The sequence below is a fragment of the Saccoglossus kowalevskii genome, chromosome 17, assembly GCF_978046115.1.
Source record: "Saccoglossus kowalevskii chromosome 17, keSacKowa6.1, whole genome shotgun sequence".
NCBI lineage: Eukaryota > Metazoa > Hemichordata > Enteropneusta > Harrimaniidae > Saccoglossus > Saccoglossus kowalevskii.
This window is the reverse complement of record NC_140657.1, coordinates 29,757,553-29,776,242: the sequence shown is the minus strand read 5'-3', so window position 1 is coordinate 29,776,242 and position 18,690 is coordinate 29,757,553. Positions and strand designations below refer to the sequence as shown.

At 37.5% G+C, this 18,690-nt stretch overlaps 1 protein-coding gene across 2 annotated transcripts in view; it reads left to right on the top strand.

The window, feature by feature from the left end:
* The first annotated feature begins 2,714 nt into the window (after window positions 1-2,714).
* The window catches only part of LOC100375565 (phosphatidylserine lipase ABHD16A-like), a 32,491-nt gene continuing 16,515 nt past the window's right edge, over window positions 2,715-18,690 (top strand). The window contains exons 1-10 of one of the 2 annotated variants that reach the window (XM_002732496.4): window positions 2,715-2,789; window positions 4,362-4,418; window positions 5,198-5,264; window positions 5,406-5,492; window positions 6,069-6,154; window positions 10,254-10,324; window positions 11,324-11,413; window positions 14,761-14,834; window positions 16,751-16,899; window positions 17,287-17,350. In XM_002732496.4, coding sequence (XP_002732542.2) covers window positions 2,718-2,789; window positions 4,362-4,418; window positions 5,198-5,264; window positions 5,406-5,492; window positions 6,069-6,154; window positions 10,254-10,324; window positions 11,324-11,413; window positions 14,761-14,834; window positions 16,751-16,899; window positions 17,287-17,350 — 817 coding nt within the window. In that variant the 5' untranslated portion in view covers window positions 2,715-2,717. The remainder of the gene's footprint in view (window positions 2,790-4,361; window positions 4,419-5,197; window positions 5,265-5,405; window positions 5,493-6,068; window positions 6,155-10,253; window positions 10,325-11,323; window positions 11,414-14,760; window positions 14,835-16,750; window positions 16,900-17,286; window positions 17,351-18,690) is intronic. The other variant, XM_085492294.1, reaches the window with a different exon arrangement.

Here is an 18,690-nt window from a genome sequence, read left to right as displayed (position 1 = left end):
ATCTTTATTGTCTTGACCAAGACCACTGTGACAAATCAGGGTATTTCACTGGTATTTACCAACACAAACAAACAAACAAACAAACAAAACACCATTTATCAGATCAACAACCAATTTTATTTTGTTGTTTAGTTTAACATTTTTTGGGCTTATAACTTTTTTTTCGAAATGAGGTTTTAAAAGTACATTAAAATACATCTCGTGATTACAAGAGACGGCGTAAACTGGCAGGAACCTTTCCTCGAATTTGAAACTGCCATGGCCAGGATAACACATTGCGTTCACTGAAATCGTATTTGGAACGTAGCATATACTCATCTCGTGAATGTGCAGTGCATCTTCTAGACGAGAAGCGGTTGGTACTTGAACGGGAAGCAATTGGTGTCCAATCATACCCATCTTCGTGAGCGTTGCGTCGACTTCTCTTTTGAACACCAACGTTTTTCTTGATAACTTTTTTTCCAGATTGAATATTGTATGAATGTAGCAAGTTCGGACAGGCGTCAGAACGACGAAGTACAACACCTATTTTACGATGTCTTTGTTTTTTGTTGGTACCATTATTCGTCTTCGTTGTGCGTTTATTCTTACGAGTGGTTCGACGCAGTAGCCAAGAAAGTGTAACCTTAAGAGCAGAGCGATCGAGGGAGAACGCGTTGCCAAAATACATAATAGAAAATACGAAGAATGCCTCGGAAACAAGCAAAGATAATGCATAGTAAACGCGTTCCTCGTCTTCCAAAGGGATGTCCGACACTACTAATATATTCACCAGTGTAGCCATATAACGATTCGCTGGGACCCAGACGTAATGAAATCCAACGTAAATATAGACACATAATCTACAAAGGTAGTACGCTCCTTGTAAACAAAGCTGGCGTCCACGAACAATCTTTGGAAGATTATTGCTAAAAGCTAAACAAGCGATACTTAAGATAACCAGCACGGACGGCCAGAGAGGCGCATTACATAAAGATAGTTTGTCCATGATCTTCGAGTTAGGAGCAATCAAGGTACTTTAAGTGGTCTTCAGGCTAGGGATAACATCTGTCAATACTTTGTCGCTCCGATGGTGTCTTCAGACTGGGAAATGTGCCGTCGTCCCAGCTTTAGAAGTTTAGAATGTTTTACATTGTCCGCGTCAGCATAATGACATGTAATACGGCGCGCAACCATGGCAACTACCTGAACCACAGATATATCGAATTATCATGATATAATAATAATTCTCGTTATGATATTCTCTCTTGAACTCATGACTTATTTAAATACCTGAACATCAGAAATTCTTAAGTAATATTGATATATTACTTAATAACTTATGTCTTTCTGTTTGATATCAAAGGCGTTCTATATGAGTGTTCTGCAAAGTCGAAAACAACCTGTTTCCACTGATTTTAAATTTACCGCCTCCTTCCTTTTTGTAAAATAATTTTAGAGGACAAGCTGAAGATACAATTATGAATTTTCGTGAAGTAATTTTTTCTAAAATAAAATGCCCATTTTTGGTTTTGGCGGACATTTAAACTTCGAAAAATATACCGTGTTCTTCTTAATAATATAATGTCTACGAACTAACTATATGCTGTCTACCAGTCACTGTGGCAATAAAGCTTATTTTACATCGTATTGGCATCATTTTGTGAATATTCTTGTAGATAATTTTTCCGCCGTTTTTTATGTTTTGCACAGTTAGGGCAGTATAGGAATACTGAAAAAGCACCGTAGAATGAATTGGATTGAAACTGAATTTATTAACCTTTAGGCCAGACTTTTTTTTATTTCTTGTTTCTCGGGTTTTTGTTAGGCAATTTTTTTGAGGAGGGCGGAAAAAATAAAATTAATTATTTTTTTCCTTTAGATTTGTGTGATTCTCAAAGAATTGTAAGTGAGATCATTGATCGGAGAGAAAAAATGAAATAAAATTTTAATCGATGTATAACCTTGTTTCTCATCTGCGCAAGACTTCGGTACTTTGATCATATATTCCCACGAATTGCAACTTGGGGGTGTTATGCGGCGGGTGGAAAAAAAATGAAGATAAAAATAAGTTTTTTTAGCAATTTTTTGCACTTACAATTCGGAAATTACGCTGAAATAAAATTTTATTTTTATTTCATTTTCGACTCCTGTTCATTCGGCGGGTTTGCGAAACAAGGGATAATAAAAGTCTGGTCTTAAACGCCAGTGTTAACTTTTCCCGCTTCTGTTTTCACAGTAAAAATGTTAGTAGGCAAATAGAAACACGTGTCTATCTAATAGAACGATTACGAAGGTATAATAGAAAAGAACATAACAATTTATTATATAAAAATACTGTCTGGAAAAATAGTGACGTGTAATAAATTGACACCCAGAAACAAACAAAAAACAAAAACAAACAATTATAACAAACAATTATAACAAAAATAAATTGCGCATTTACGTTTTTTTTTAAATATTACAGATTAAAAAAATAATAATACAAATAGCAAAATACATAGAAAACTGAAAACAATGAAGTCAGCTACCTCAAGACAAGGTCATGTACATACATTAGTAAACTAAATATTCACCATTATATTATATTTGTCTTTCTTCGCATCTGTATTGCATTTTATTCAATATTCTATAAATAAGGATGGAAAAAATCAACACAGCTGAGCCAGTCTGTATTCGGCTTGTAACGTGCAATGCTCAGTACCTCGAACGAGGCTAAGTATTGAGCCAAATCCAACATGGCGTCTCTTGTAGTACGCTGTGTATTTGGACCGCGGTTGTATAGACTATACGGTAAAGGTGAAATTAGGGTGAGTATAAGTATTTCAGCCAAAAAATATTGATTAAAAATTGAAGATACTGCGCTATTCCAGTGATAGCGAACCGATCTCCAAAACGGTGAGTATGTCACCATGTCGCGATGATGCAACTCGAGTGAGACACTCACATCTCCGGTTTCACATCACCATCATTTTGGGGGTGAGGGGTGTATTAGTCTAAATATGGAGAGTTGCATGACATCGTGGTGGAATGCAGAGATTGGGAACCTGCCATATCAGAAATATCTGTAGTCATGGCCATACGTGAAATACAAAATTGGGTGTAATTTTCGAGAAAAAGGTATCTTTATTTGACCCCGAAAGTGAACTCAGAGAGGTCGGCCAGAGGTTTAAGTCGGCCAGGTTATGTGTTAATTGTCTGTGAATATTGGTGGTGTCTGTGTCATATTCTAACAAACTGCCCATAAAATAAAATACTGTACAATACACGGACGAACTGGGTTCTGGGTTATTGTTCCCGTCGAACGTAATCCGAAACGGGCACTTGTGTTTTGTGTTCCGTGCCTGCGTGTGTGTGTGTCCGCCAGTGCGTGCGTCCGTCGTTATTTCTCAGAGACGCCATACAGATTTTCTTCAAAGCTGGTACAAAGACAAGTCATAATGGGAGATTTCATATTTACGATTCGATCATTGGGCCCTATGTATTTACATGGTCGGAGTGAGTCATGTCATTTCAGCACTAGAAACAACTCAAATTCGGACAAGCAGACAATAATGACAATTTCAACTCTGTGATGCTTCACTGTAGCTTTTCAGTGATTTGTTTCGAATCACAACAAAATTTACTTTTATTTATTTGTTTGAATTGTGAACAAGAATAAGATATATACCCTATCTCAATGTGGCGGCGCAAACCTCTATCTAGTTCAACGTTGATCGACATCTATTGATTTGGAACACCAGCCACAGAGAGCAATATAACATGATTTAAACTTGTCCTTTTCGGTGTTTTTTTCCCCTTGCCATCATATTCAATATACGGAAATAGCATGTGTGTGTGCGTTTGCGTGAGCGAAAAAGGCTGGTGAGACTTGTTTCACGTGTTCTATTTATTTCCAACACGCGTGGTCGGCGCCTTTGATTGCATTTATTTTGGGGTTGTTATTCGCAAAATATATCACTGGCAGCGTTTGTTTTGTCATGTATCACAACTGAATGTCCAAGCTGACTTTGTTTTGGCTATAGGTGTAGGTGGGTCGAGATGTCTTAGGGGTACTGGGTCGAGTTGTCCAATAAAAAAATGGGCCGATATTTTTTGGGGTTGAGATGTCCAGTACCCAATTCGTTGTAGCTAATAGTGCTGTGTGGGGAGTTCAATTTGGGTGTGGCTATTGTGAGTAAAAGCTGGGTGTGGTCACTTAATCTTAGCTTACATTGTATTCCCCATTCAGTACCATTCAGTACAAAGTGAACGTTTACGAAATATTTACCTAAAATATTACTATGCTATTACTATAAACAAAACTATATAACTTTGATAACTAGTGGGGACTGCGCCATGCATGGCTTGTTTCACCATGTTTTTGATTTGATTGATTGCAGGGCCATGATTATGAAGCTAATCGGTTAGAAAGACACAGTGATACAGTTGTAAAATGGGTGAGTTTCAGATCAAATGTCACTGCTGTTAGTTTTAGCCAACCTGTGTTCTTATGTCAGACATCGCCCCATAAACTGAACCCTCCAACAATACATGTACATGTAGCAATCAACCTAACGTGTTTGTCCAAATACTGGAAATTTAAAACGATGTCATTACAATTAAACTGCTCACACTACTAGCCTAAAAACGCTCAATCATAATTAAGTGGCAAACATGTAAACAAAGTCGATATAGATGATGGCAGTGAAGATGGGCAAATACATGTACATGTTATAATGTTGGTGCAGTCATGTGGATGGAACAACCCAATCCTGATGTACACATGAAAATACTGGATTTTTTGCTATTTCTGCTGAACAGATGATTTAATGAAAATAAAATCCAGCTAAAGTAAAGTATTTTACAGGTTTGTAATTCATTTCGCCTTATACTGTACATGTAAATGACAAAGTCATTCTTTCTCAAAATATAAACCTGCATCATTTGTTTTCATTTTTTTTATTGAAATTTTGATCAAGACATAGAAATGTCCATCCGGTCACTGCTATGGATTTTTCATGAATTGATGATTTCGATGTTCATGCGGATAGCATTTTGTGAAAAGTCAATACAACTCTCTAGGACCTAATAAAACTAGTAAAATTTTCACTGCTACAGAATTTGCTTAAATTTGTCTGTTGCTAAAATTAAAGCACTTTACCGATTTATAAGACACATGAAAGCATTGTACTTTAATTGTGTTGTCATAGTGATTTTTCTATCATTATTTGTTTAGGTTAATTTCTTTTGGAATGTAGGCTGGTACATGTCACCGGGAATTGGACTTTTTTTATACAGACGAGGTAAGAATAGCAAACAAACATTCTCACAAAAGCAAATAAGTAATCAGATACCCAGTACTCATTTCATTGCAATGTATTTTATAAAATAATATTACAAAGTATATCTTTTATTGAAAACTTACTGTATTTCCTTTTTTGTAGGTTATTTCTGTCCTGAAGGGCTGCTTAGTTTGGCTAAATTTGCTGGTAGTATATTAGTGTTGTTATTTGGAGCAGTTTGTGTAAGAGGTATGTCAAGTAAACACTGGTGCCCTCAAGTGGCAAATATCATTATAATCTTTGTGGGATTCTGTTATGTGAACTGTTGTGGTATGTGTGTTGTCAGCGTTGTGTCCCATCTCAAGAAAAGAAGGAAGTACATGTATAGGTGTCTCAAATGATGTCTTCCCTTTTTGTATGTTTTTTTTAATATTTTTTTTTGTAAATCTCAGAGAAACTGCCTCAAATTGCACATACCACATAAAATCTAGTTGTCAGTAATTTTACAGTATCTTCATTTTACGCATGTCAAATATACGCTGATCTTTACTACAGTACCTTTACTACCTCTAATGTCTAATGTTTCTCTCAAGATATATACAGCATAGTGGTAAACACACAGTACTTTGTTTAACATCACAATGGTCTGACACTGCTACAGTAATTATTCATTGAGATGCCCTCCAATACATGTATTGGTGGTATCAAATAAAACATTTTTCTACTGCCCTATCAGAATCACTGTGCGAGTCTGATATCTCCTCTAAGGCTACATAGATGTACCATCATGCTGTGTGTTTATCCAAAATTTCTTCTTTTTTGTAGGGATTGGTAGACTTTCAAATCCTGAATACAGACAATTTCTTAAAATATTACATGATGCAAGTGTTAACAATTCACCAAATGCCAAGGTATTGTTGTTGTTACATTGCATTGCTCTCTTCATGGTGTCAAATAATATTACCATAATGAATGCTGTGTTCTTATACCGTGCTTGTCCGAGTATAAACCCCTGCTCGAGTATAAGCCCCCCTCCAATTTACAGCATTTTACAAGTCATTTATCCGATTATAAATCGCCCCCACCCCGGCCTGGAAAATTATTTGGTATGTGAATAACGGTAGTTTCCTTTCTGAAGGATATGGTGGCCCTGAAAATGGCCGTTTGATTTGTTTGCACAGTATACACAAACGTTAATGTACCCCACTTTGAAATGCGTTCCATGTAGTAACTGTTGAACCGCAGGCACAGCTTCAGTTTTAGTCAGGAAACCATTGCAACATAGCTGGGCAACACAGATTCTTGGCAAGTGGTTAAACACTGGCTTCTTTGCCTTCAGATAATATCGGCCATTCATGGAGAGATCGCTATCCATAATCTTCAAAACAATCTATGCTATGTCTTGTTGCAAACTAGCAACTTTGCTACCACACCGTATCACAGGGTCTGCACTTTGCTACCACACCGTATCACAGGGTCTGCACTTTGCTACCACACCGTATCACAGGGTCTGCACTTTGCTACCACACCGTATCACAGGGTCTGCACTTTGTTACCACACCGTATCACAGGGTCTGCACTTTGCTACCACACCGTATCACAGGGTCTGCACTTTGCTACCACACCATATCACAGGGTCTGCACTTTGCTACCACACCGTATCACAGGGTCTGCACTTTGCTACCACACCGTATCACAGGGTCTGCACTGTGCTACCACACCGTATCACAGGTTCTGCACTTTGCTACCACACCGTATCACAGGGTCTGCACTTTGCTACCACACCGTATCACAGGGTCTGCACTTTGCTACCACACCGTATCACAGGGTCTGCACTTTGCTACCACACCGTATCACAGGGTCTGCACTTTGCTACCACACCGTATCACAGGGTCTGCATTGAAGCTCATACGGCACACCAAACTCAAGCTGATTACATCTGTAATGTGACATGCCAACTGCCAACATGCCGTGTATTATAATTTTCGATTTGCCCATAATCGTATTCAATTCACTGAGGAAAGACCCGGAAGAAAGGCCTGTGCTTCAGTCGCCGGTAGCTGCGTTTAATTGCCTAATCCACAAATGTTTTTCTAAAGAAACATTGCCTTTGTTCCATGTTGCAAATGAGAGAAACACTTGTTTGATTGACAGGTCTTTGGTTATCATGGTGTAAGAACGAGGTGCAAAACATATGTTCATCTACCGGTACATGACACAATGCCCTTTTAATTTGAATGACGTCTGTCTGCACTACATGCCATCTGATTGAAAGACTTTAAACAAATTTCCCATTTTCCGGACTTTTCAAAGTTACATGTATTGCAATGTACTCCACAGGATTGATTGTACATGAAACATGATCACTTGCGCTTGATAGTCTGAGTTGGTACATGGAAATGACTATATCCACAGAGTTTATTTTTGCAAAGTTCCATGTTGCAAACGCGAGAGACACTTGTTTGATTAACAGGTCTTTGGTTATCAGCACCGACAACTTTTGACGATGATGTATGAATGAGGTGATTTGAATAAACAACATGTATGTAATGAACTATCCATGACCCCATCCTCGTGACCCGGGACCCTGATAAATGTGTGCCGTTTCGGGTGTCATATTATATATTTTTTTTTAAAACCATCATTTAATCGGAAAAGACGAGTACAGTTTGGACCCCAAAACATACAGACCAATATTCATGTGAAACGCAGGGTTGAATTCTGTTCCACTTAGTAAATGCACCCAAGAGTGATTAGTGACCCTAGGGCGTAACGATCGATCCTCAAGTTAATTTGGACGATGGTAGTTGATGAAGACATTGATTTGTTTATAAATAAATTAGCATAAATGATCACTCAGGAGAAGTTTTAACTTTTAACTATAAGCCCCCCCCCCCCAATTTTTCGTCAATTTGCCATTTTCCTGGAGTGGTTTATACTCTGACAACTATGGTAGATATTCACTTGCATAAGGCTCAACAGCCACGAAGTGAAGAGAAGACTTTGTCTTTGATCAACTTTATATACACATATAGTTACAGTTGTGTTTTAATTTGGGCCAATAAACCACTAATAATGTGTTTCACCCTAGTGAGGGTTGCTTTGGACAAAAATGGCCTTGAGTGGTCAGTGTTTGATATGATCTGTATTCACAAAATTATCAACTTCAACATGTTTCATCACCTGATATATCACCCAAAACATCACATGACATATCATCTGATATATAACCCAATACATCAAATGATATATCATCTAATATATCACCCAATACATCAAATGATATATCACCCAATACATCACCTGATATATCACCCAATACATCAAATGATATATCACCCAATACATCACATGATATATCACCCAATACATCACCCAATACATCCTCTGATATATCAGCCAATACATCACCTGATATATCAGCCAATACATCACCTGATATGTCACCCAATACATCTACTGTTATATCACCCAATACATCAAATGATATATCACCCAATACATCACCTGATATATCAGCCAATACATCCTCTGATACATCACCCAATATATCACCCAATACATCACCTGATATATTACCCAATACATCATATGATATATCACTCAATACATCTTCTGATAAATCACCCAATACATCACCTGATATATCACCCAATACATCCTCTGATATATCAGCCAATACATCACATGATATGTCAGCCAATACATCACATGATACATCACCCAATATATCACCCAATACATCACCTGATATATTACCCAATACATCACATGATATATTACCCAATACATCACATGATATATCAGCCAATACATCACATGATACATCACCCAATATATCACCCAATACATCACCTGATATATTACCCAATACATCACATGATATATCACTCAATACATCTTCTGATATATCACCCAATACATCACCCAATACATCACCTGATATATCAGCCAATACATCCTCTGATATATCAGCCAATACATCACATGATATGTCAGCCAATACATCACATGATATATCACCCAATGCATCTTCTGATATATCAGCCAATACATCACATGATACATCACCCAATATATCACCCAATACATCACCTGATACATTACCCAATACATCCTCTGATATATCACCCAATACATCACTCAATACATCCTCTGATATATCACCCAATACATTCTTCGATATATCAGCCAATACATCACATGATATATTACCCAATACATCACATGATATATCACCTGATACATTCTTCGATATATCAGCCAATACATCACCTGATATATCAGCCAATACATCACCTGATATATCACCCAATACATCACATGATATATCACCCAATGCATCACATGATATATCACCCAATACATCCTCTGATATATCACCCAATACATCCTCTGATATATCACCCAATACATCACATGATATATCACTCAATACATCCTCTGATATATCACCCAATACATCCTCTGATATATCACCCAATACATCCTCTGATATATCACCCAATACATCCTCTGATATATCACCCAATACATCCTCTGATATATCACCCAATACATCACATGATATGTCAGCCAATACATCACATGATATGTCAGCCAATACATCACATGATATATCACCCAATACATCCTCTGATATATCACCCAATACATCACATGATATATCACTCAATACATCCTCTGATATATCACCCAATACATCCTCTGATATATCACCCAATACATCCTCTGATATATCACCCAATACATCACATGATATATCACTCAATACATCCTCTGATATATCACCCAATACATCCTCTGATATATCACCCTATACATCCTCTGATATATCAGCCAATACATCACATGATATATCACCCAATACATCACATGATATATCACCCAATACATCCTCTGATATATCAGCCAATACATCACCTGATATATCACCCAATACATCACCTGATATATCATGTGATATCACTTGAAAAATGACTTTCACTATGTTTTTTTTGTTTTCTGCAGAAACTTTTATCGCAGTATGATTTTCACTTTAAAGCCTGGCCTGTAGATTTCCGATGGGATGAACTTGAAAAGTAAGTTGCACATTTGTGACTAACCTTGCATGCCAGTTGGACCTTAACACTTACATTTATAGGTACTAACAATCGATATTAGTGAATGATTGATTACTTTCATTTAGTCACTAATTAAATCCTCTAATTCAAACCTAACATTCAGACCAATTCACTCAGGATCACAATTAAATAACATTTTAATCACATGACCAATTCACATTTCAAAATATCACAGAATGTCACAGTGTTATAGCGGATGTCTATGCATTATGAAAGTAATACATGTTTTACCCAGTTTCGCTGTTATATTCAATGTTAACCAGTGTTTGTAATTACTGCCTGTCTGTATGCCAAGATGGCAAACTTTCCAGTCAGATATAAATTAAAACTTGGATGCCCAGTGGTCTGGTGACATTTTTTCATTGTTTGCTTCAAGTAAAATTTTTAACATGCAGCTTAACTAAATAATATGAGGTCCTTCTACAAGTATGACTAATACAAAGATCATAACATTTTAAATTGAATATTTTAATTATAAATCAGACTCTACATGGAAGTGACACTGAAATTTTTCACATTGCTATTGTCATTATTTACTTTTGCTAATACTTAGCTGGTGTGCTTAGCTGGAATAAGAATAGAGGTATTTAAAAATAATTGTTAAGGCAGGGTACCGGTAATAACTTTCTAGCAGGCCTTGTGAACTTTTGCGTACCCTGGTGTCTGGTACACAATTTTAAGAAATTTCAAACAGTGCGTCAGCAATGAAATCTTCCAATAACATCCAACAATGAATGCTATTAGGTCAAACAATGTATGACAATGTACCAGTATAATGCATGCCCCAAAAACTGTTCTAATTGATCATCTTGGAGATTAAGCTCTAGTGCTATTGGTAAACAAATATAGTGATCAGCAATATCACACACAGATTAAATTTTTCATTTAACTAAATTTTCAAGAGTTGGGGGATATCTTGTATTGAAATGTTAATTGTTATAATATTGTATTTTCAAGTGACGAGAAGAAAACAAGATTACTGAGTAAAAGTCACAAATCCAGAGGTCTTGTGGAACATGTGAAAGGTTTGCCATGTCAAGTTTTAAGGTAAGAACCATACCCCCAAATAAACCTAATGAACTGAAAATACACAAAGTTTACTAAAATAATTTGCTCTATCAGCACAATGGTTTGATGAGTGTTTAAGTAGACCCAACTCACATCATTGATGTTGTATACAGTTACACAATTCTAAGCATGCTGTCAGATACAAGTATACATGTACCACCAAATTGATGAGGCCCACTACATTGATGAGGAAAGTGGTTGTGTCCTTAGCAACCATGACCACCATACCCATAGTAACTAATCGAAAGCATTATATTTTGTTCAATTTTTAGCTTCACTGTCATTCGTTGACAGTGTGGATCATATAGGTTATTGTTCATCTTCCATCTTTTAGCAATTTGATTTTCGACTTGTTCTTGAATATTGCAAGACTGATGGATTTGTTCTTTGATCATCTATTGATTCATTTGTTCATCTATAAATGTTGATATATTCTGAGGAGTATATCTATACTCAACTTCAATTATTCATACAAATTACACAGCAAGCATGAAATGCGGTATGCGGTGGTTGCAGCACCCAAGAGCCACACGCGTTTATTACAATGTTTATTTATCCCCCCCACTTACATTATGTAAATATACACGAAATTGATGCCAAAGCCCCATCGTGAATACATCAACCACCTGGTAAAAGTAGATATAAAAACCTGTCAAAGGAGAAAAACATCTGGAAACCTGTACCCGACGCAATGTCAGATGTACCTAGGGGTAGACGTTGGGAGTCATCCATATTAAGAATACTATACATTTATAAAAATTAACAATACATCGTGAGTTGTTTGTAATCGAGACTGAATACAATTGAATACTCTTCTTACTATATACTCATAAGCACCTGGCTACTTAGCCACTAACCAATCGGAGCAGGTGCAATGGCACCTGAATAATTTACATACGAATAGATAGCAATTATCTGCTAATCTACGAAATACAGATAATTTATCAGTCAGTCTGTCTGAACACTGCCCTCTCTCACTGTAGATGATATGAACACTGCCCTCTCTCAGTACATCTAACATTCTCTCACTATAGATGATATGAACACTGCCCTCTCTCAGTACATCTAACATTCTCTCACTATAGATGATATGAACACTGCCCTCTCTCAGTACGTCTAACATTCTCTCACTGTAGATGATATGAACACTGCCCTCTCTCAGTACATCTAACATTCTCTCACTATAGATGATATGAACACTGCCCTCTCTCAGTACATCTAACATTCTCTCACTATAGATGATATGAACACCGCCCTCTCTCAGTACATCTAACATTCTCTCACTATAGATGATATGAACACCGCCCTCTCTCAGTACGTCTAACATTCTCTCACTGTAGATGATATGAACACTGCCCTCTCTCAGTACATCTAACATTCTCTCACTATAGATGATATGAACACTGCCCTCTCTCAGTACATCTAACATACTCTCACTATAGATGATATGAACACCGCCCTCTCTCAGTACGTCAAACATTCTCTCACTGTAGATGATATGAACACCGCCCTCTCTCAGTACATCTAACATTCTCTCACTATAGATGATATGAACACCGCCCTCTCTCAGTACGTCTAACATTCTCTCACTATAGATGATATGAACACTGCCCTCTCTCAGTACATCTAACATTCTCTCACTATAGATGATATGAACACTGCCCTCTCTCAGTACATCTAACATTCTCTCACTTTAGATGATATGAACACTGCCCTCTCTCAGTACATCTAACATTCTCTCACTATAGATGATATGAACACCGCCCTCTCTCAGTACGTCTAACATTATCTCACTGTAGATGATATGAACACTGCCCTCTCTCAGTACATCTAACATTCTCTCACTATAGATGATATGAACACTGCCCTCTCTCAGTACATCTAACATTCTCTCACTATAGATGATATGAACACCGCCCTCTCTCAGTACGTCAAACATTCTCTCACTGTAGATGATATATAAAGTTTCCTGCGGTTCGCCAGTATAGCGGGAAACTATTGTCTTCACATGATGATAACAGCCAATCGTTGGCTTTATGTTAATCACGTGATTTGTACGTATAAAAGCAGAAGTCTGCGGTGAGCAATTATTCTATGCTGGACTAGCCACAGTTCAGTCGTGCATAAATATATTTATTGTTTATTTTTATTAAGTCTAATTTAGCATATTGGATGAAACCCGAAATCCACCCTCTGGCACACATGGCAAGGCTACGGGTACAGGTTTCCAGCTGTATTTTTCCACAATAAGGGGTTTTTATCTCTGTTTTTTTCTGGGCGGCTGTGTGCCAAACAAAGGGGGAATATGCATTTTGTTTCAGTTAATTTTCATCTTCAAGTTTATTACTAACTTTTCAGTAATGCGAACTTAAGTTGTTTCTTTATTGCGTTTTTGTATAGTACAAATAATTGGTTGGTCGGACTGTCATGTGGCTAAATCCTGCAACCTTACCTTATTGATACCGTGTATTGCATATTATTGAGTGGATGTGCAGTCTAGTGAAGACGACCACTTCCCTCTCTCAGTACATCTAACATTCTCTCACTATAGATGATATGAACACTGCCCTCTCTCAGTACATCTAACATTCTCTCACTATAGATGATATGAACACTGCCCTCTCTCACTACATCTAACATTCTCTCACTATAGATGATATGAACACTGCCCTCTCTCAGTACGTCAAACATTCTCTCACTATAGATGATAGAACACTGCCCTCTCTCAGTACGTCAAACATTCTCTCACTATCCTCGGGGGGGGGGGGGGACATCCGGGTATTTTCACCGCCTGGCAACCGGAGACGGTGAAAACAAAGGCCCAAAACTCGCAGAAAACGGTATTTTGGGATGATTGTTGAGACTCCTCTGAACAGTGTAACAAGATTAGCCCTACGTGTGTAACATATATAAATTTGGTTGTTCAGGATTACTTCAAAGTTGAGTTTGTGTTGTTTTCTCGAATTTTCACTGGCTCGACCGGCGTTCCACAGCAGCGCGCACAGAGCCCATAGAAATGCATGTACAGTGGTGCGCGTCGTAGCAACGTGGAACGTCTTGTGACGTAGCTCCGCCCCCGAGATTAAATGATATGAACACTGCCCTCTCTCAGTACATCTAACATTCTCTCACTATAGATGATATGAACACTGCCCTCTCTCAGTACATCTAACATTCTAACTATTTTCTGTCTTTTTGATAAAAAAGTGAACTTTTGTCCCTTTTTTCCAAAAATTGATCTACACTTGTAGCCATTGACTGGAACATGCATATATTAGATTTAGTTTTTGCTACCAACTAACTAATACATTATTTTCTTTTCACAGTTACATATTAGTTCACACATTTGGTCGTCGTATGATATACCCCGGATCTCTGTCTCTATTGGCTGGTGCTGTTGGTAAGTTCCCTGTCCGTCTGTCTGTCTGTCTGTCTGTCTGTCTGTCTGTCCATCCAGTCGTATTTCAGAAGCCTGTGGACCAATTCTGTTCATTCTGGTGTCCAGTACTTTATATGGGACATGTGCACATGCAGTGGTTTACTGATTTAATCCAAGATGGCTGACTGGCACCCATAATGTTTTTTTGAAAATGCGGCATCTTATGCATGCTTTGCTTTGCTCTGTTCAAATTTGGTATATACATTATACATTTTAGATAACATGTCCATGACAATTTGTTTTACAATCAAATCAAAGATGGCTGACTGGCGGCCATCTTGCTTTTTGACCATACAACTATATCTTATGGACTATTTTCATTCATATTTGGCACACGCATCATACATATTGGAATACATAATCATGTCAGTTTGTTTTAGAATCAGATCAAAGATGGCTGACGATTTTGGAAGAGTCATTTTAATACATATAATTTCTGTTGATACTGGACCAGCCAATTATTAGTCCCCATTCAGACACAGTCCGAAAACAGGGACTTATGGAATGACCTATGTGCATCTGTGCATTCGTGTGTGTGTCCGGACCTATATCTTAGAAATGCCTTGACCGATTACTTTCAAACTTCACACATACATCACACACAATATCATACATATGCTAGATCTGATTCTGTTTCACGATCTGATTCAAGATGGCCGAATGGTGGCCATTTTTGTGCTGAAAAATCATCAAAATCAAGCATTTATACATGGATTTTGTTAAAATTTTGTACATATGTTGGACAATACCTTGATGCATGTCATTTTATTTTTCATATTAGATTCAAAATAGTTTACTGGTGGCCATTTTGTTTTAATGAATGCACTTCTAGAGCCATATATCCGACATGCTTTGACTGATTATGTTCAAATTTTATATATTCATTATACTTCATGTTATAGATATACAGATGTATTCAAAATGGCTGACCGATGGCCATTTTGTTTTAATTAATGCTGTTCTAGAGCAATATCTCTTAATATGGACAAGTTCTAGTTTGACGGTCAGATTCAAGATGTCAATCATCATAATAAAGCTTCTGGTTCTATATCTCTGACATGTTTATGTTCCAACTATATTACTATAAACAAAATTATGTATGTTAAACTAACAGGGACTGTGCCATGCATGTCCTGCTCACTCTAAAGTATTAACTATGCTTTTGGTGCATGTTACTTTATTTTTGGCATGAATAACATTCCTCCTAATTCCGGTGACTTGTTAAATTTACTTTCAGTAATGTCTGGTAAAAACTGTCAAAAGTCATATATATATTGACTTCAACACTCCTATCTAATCATCAAACACTGTACTGACTTACCCATCCTCCTGTCAAACAACCAAACACTGTACTGACTTACCCATTCTCCTATCAAACAACCAAACACTGTACTGACTTACCCATCCTATCAAACAACCAAACACTGTACTGACTTACCCATCCTATCAAACAACCAAACACTGTACTGACTTACCCATTCTCCTATCAAACAACCAAACACTGTACTGACTTAACCATTCTCCTATCAAACAACCAAACACTGTACTGACTTAACCATCCTCCTATCAAACAACCAAACACTGTACTGACTTAACCATTCTCCTATCAAACAACCAAACACTGTACTGACTTAACCATCCTCCTATCAAACAACCAAACACTGTACTGATTTACCCATCTTTCCATCTGTATACAAATATTCACCTTAGACACTAATTTACCCTTCTTCTGTCCACCATCATTTTTCTTTCCAACTGAGCCTCTATCTCCTGTCTGATTACCAGTTGCCTGTCAATGATTGCTACCATCCGTTCTAATCTAAAAATCACCCTACACCAGTACTAACTATTATTATATGGCCTTTAAATCTTATCAGGTCCTATGTTATTCCAAGGAAGGGCCAAGTTATGTGAACAGCACAATGGTATAAGGGCTAAACTGCTGGCAAGAGATAACAATGAAATTGACACTATGTTTGTAGATAGAAGAAATCAGAAGGAACATTTTAATAACGGCAATATACTGGTAAGTATGTTATGCTACTTTAATATCCAAATAAAATTCCACATATTCAAAAAAGTTCGCAATGACTGGTTGCTGTTGCTAGTGAGTTTGAATATTTGAAAGTATCGGATTGGATTTGAAAATGTTTGTCGGGCTGATTAAAAATTTATTCAAATTCAAAACTATGAAAAATTAGTGCTGCATTCTTAATTTTACAGTTGAATATTATTGTGTTATAAAGTCTGATAGGATATTCCAGTGCTTTAATTAGTTTCCCAGTTTGTCTCTAGAAAAACATCTCAGATTTGTTTGTCGATACTTTATAAATCAGTATACTATATACAATCATTGCTAAAATAGAAACTAAACATAGTTTTCTTACTGTTATATTTTTTGTACTTGTTATAGGTGGTGTGTTGTGAAGGCAATGCTGGATTTTATGAAGTTGGATGCATGTGTACACCTCTTGAAGGTTAGTGTTCAGGTGATGTGTTGTGAAGGCAATGCTGGATGCATGTGTACACCTCTTGAAGGTTAGTGTTCAGGTGGTGTGTTGTGAAGGCAATGCTGGATTTTATGAAGTTGGATGCATGTGTACACCTCTTGAAGGTTAGTGTTCAGGTGGTGTGTTGTGAAGGCAATGCTGGATGCATGTGTACACCTCTTGAAGGTTAGTGTTCAGGTGGTGTGTTGTGAAGACAATGCTGGATTTTATGAAGTTGGATGCATGTGCACACCTCTTGAAGGTTAGTGTTCAGGTGGTGTGTTGTGAAGGCAATGCTGGATTTTATGAAGTTGGATGCATGTGTACACCTCTTGAAGGTTAGTGTTCAGATGGTGTGTTGTGAAGGCAATGCTGGATTTCATGAAGTTGGATGCATGTGTACACCTCTTGATGGTTAGTGTTCAGGTGGTGTGTTGTGAGGGCAATACTGGATTTCATGAAATTGGATGCATGTGTACACTTCTTGAAGGTTAGTGTTCAGGTGGTGTGTTGTGAAGGCAATACTGGATTTTATGAAGTTGGATGCATGTGCACACCTCTTGAAGGTTAGTGTTCAGGTGGTGTGTTGTGAAGGCAATGCTGGATTTTATGAAGTTGGATGCATGTGTACACCTCTTGAAGGTTAGTGTTCAGGTGGTGTGTTGTGAAGGCAATGCTGGATTTCATGAAGTTGGATGCATGTGTACACTTCTTGAAGGTTAGTGTTCAAGTGGTGTGTTGTGTAGGCAATGCTGGATTTCATGAAGTTGGATGCATGTGTACACCTTTTGAAGGTTAGTGTTCAGGTGGTGTGTTGTGAAGGCAATGCTGGATTTCATGAAGTTGGATGCATGTGTACACTTCTTGAAGGTTAGTGTTCAGGTGGTGTGTTGTGAAGGCAATGCTGGATTTTATGAAGTTGGATGCATGTGTACACCTCTTGAAGGTTAGTGTTCAGGTGGTGTGTTGTGAAGGCAATGCTGGATTTTATGAAGTTGGATGCATGTGTACACCTCTTGAAGGTTAGTGTTGAGGTGGTGTGTTGTGAAGGCAATGCTGGATTTTATGAAGTTGGATGCATGTGTAACACCTCTTGAAGGTTAGTGTTCAGGTGGTGTGTTGTGAGGGCAATGTTGGATTTTATGAAGTTGGATGCATGTGTACACCTCTTGAAGGTTAGTGTTCAGGTGGTGTGTTGTGAGGGCAATGCTGGATTTCATGAAGTTGGATGCATGTGTACACCTCTTGAAGGTTAGTGTTGAGGTGGTGTGTTGTGAGGGCAATGCTGGTTTTCATGAAGTTGGATGCATGTGTACACCTCTTGAAGG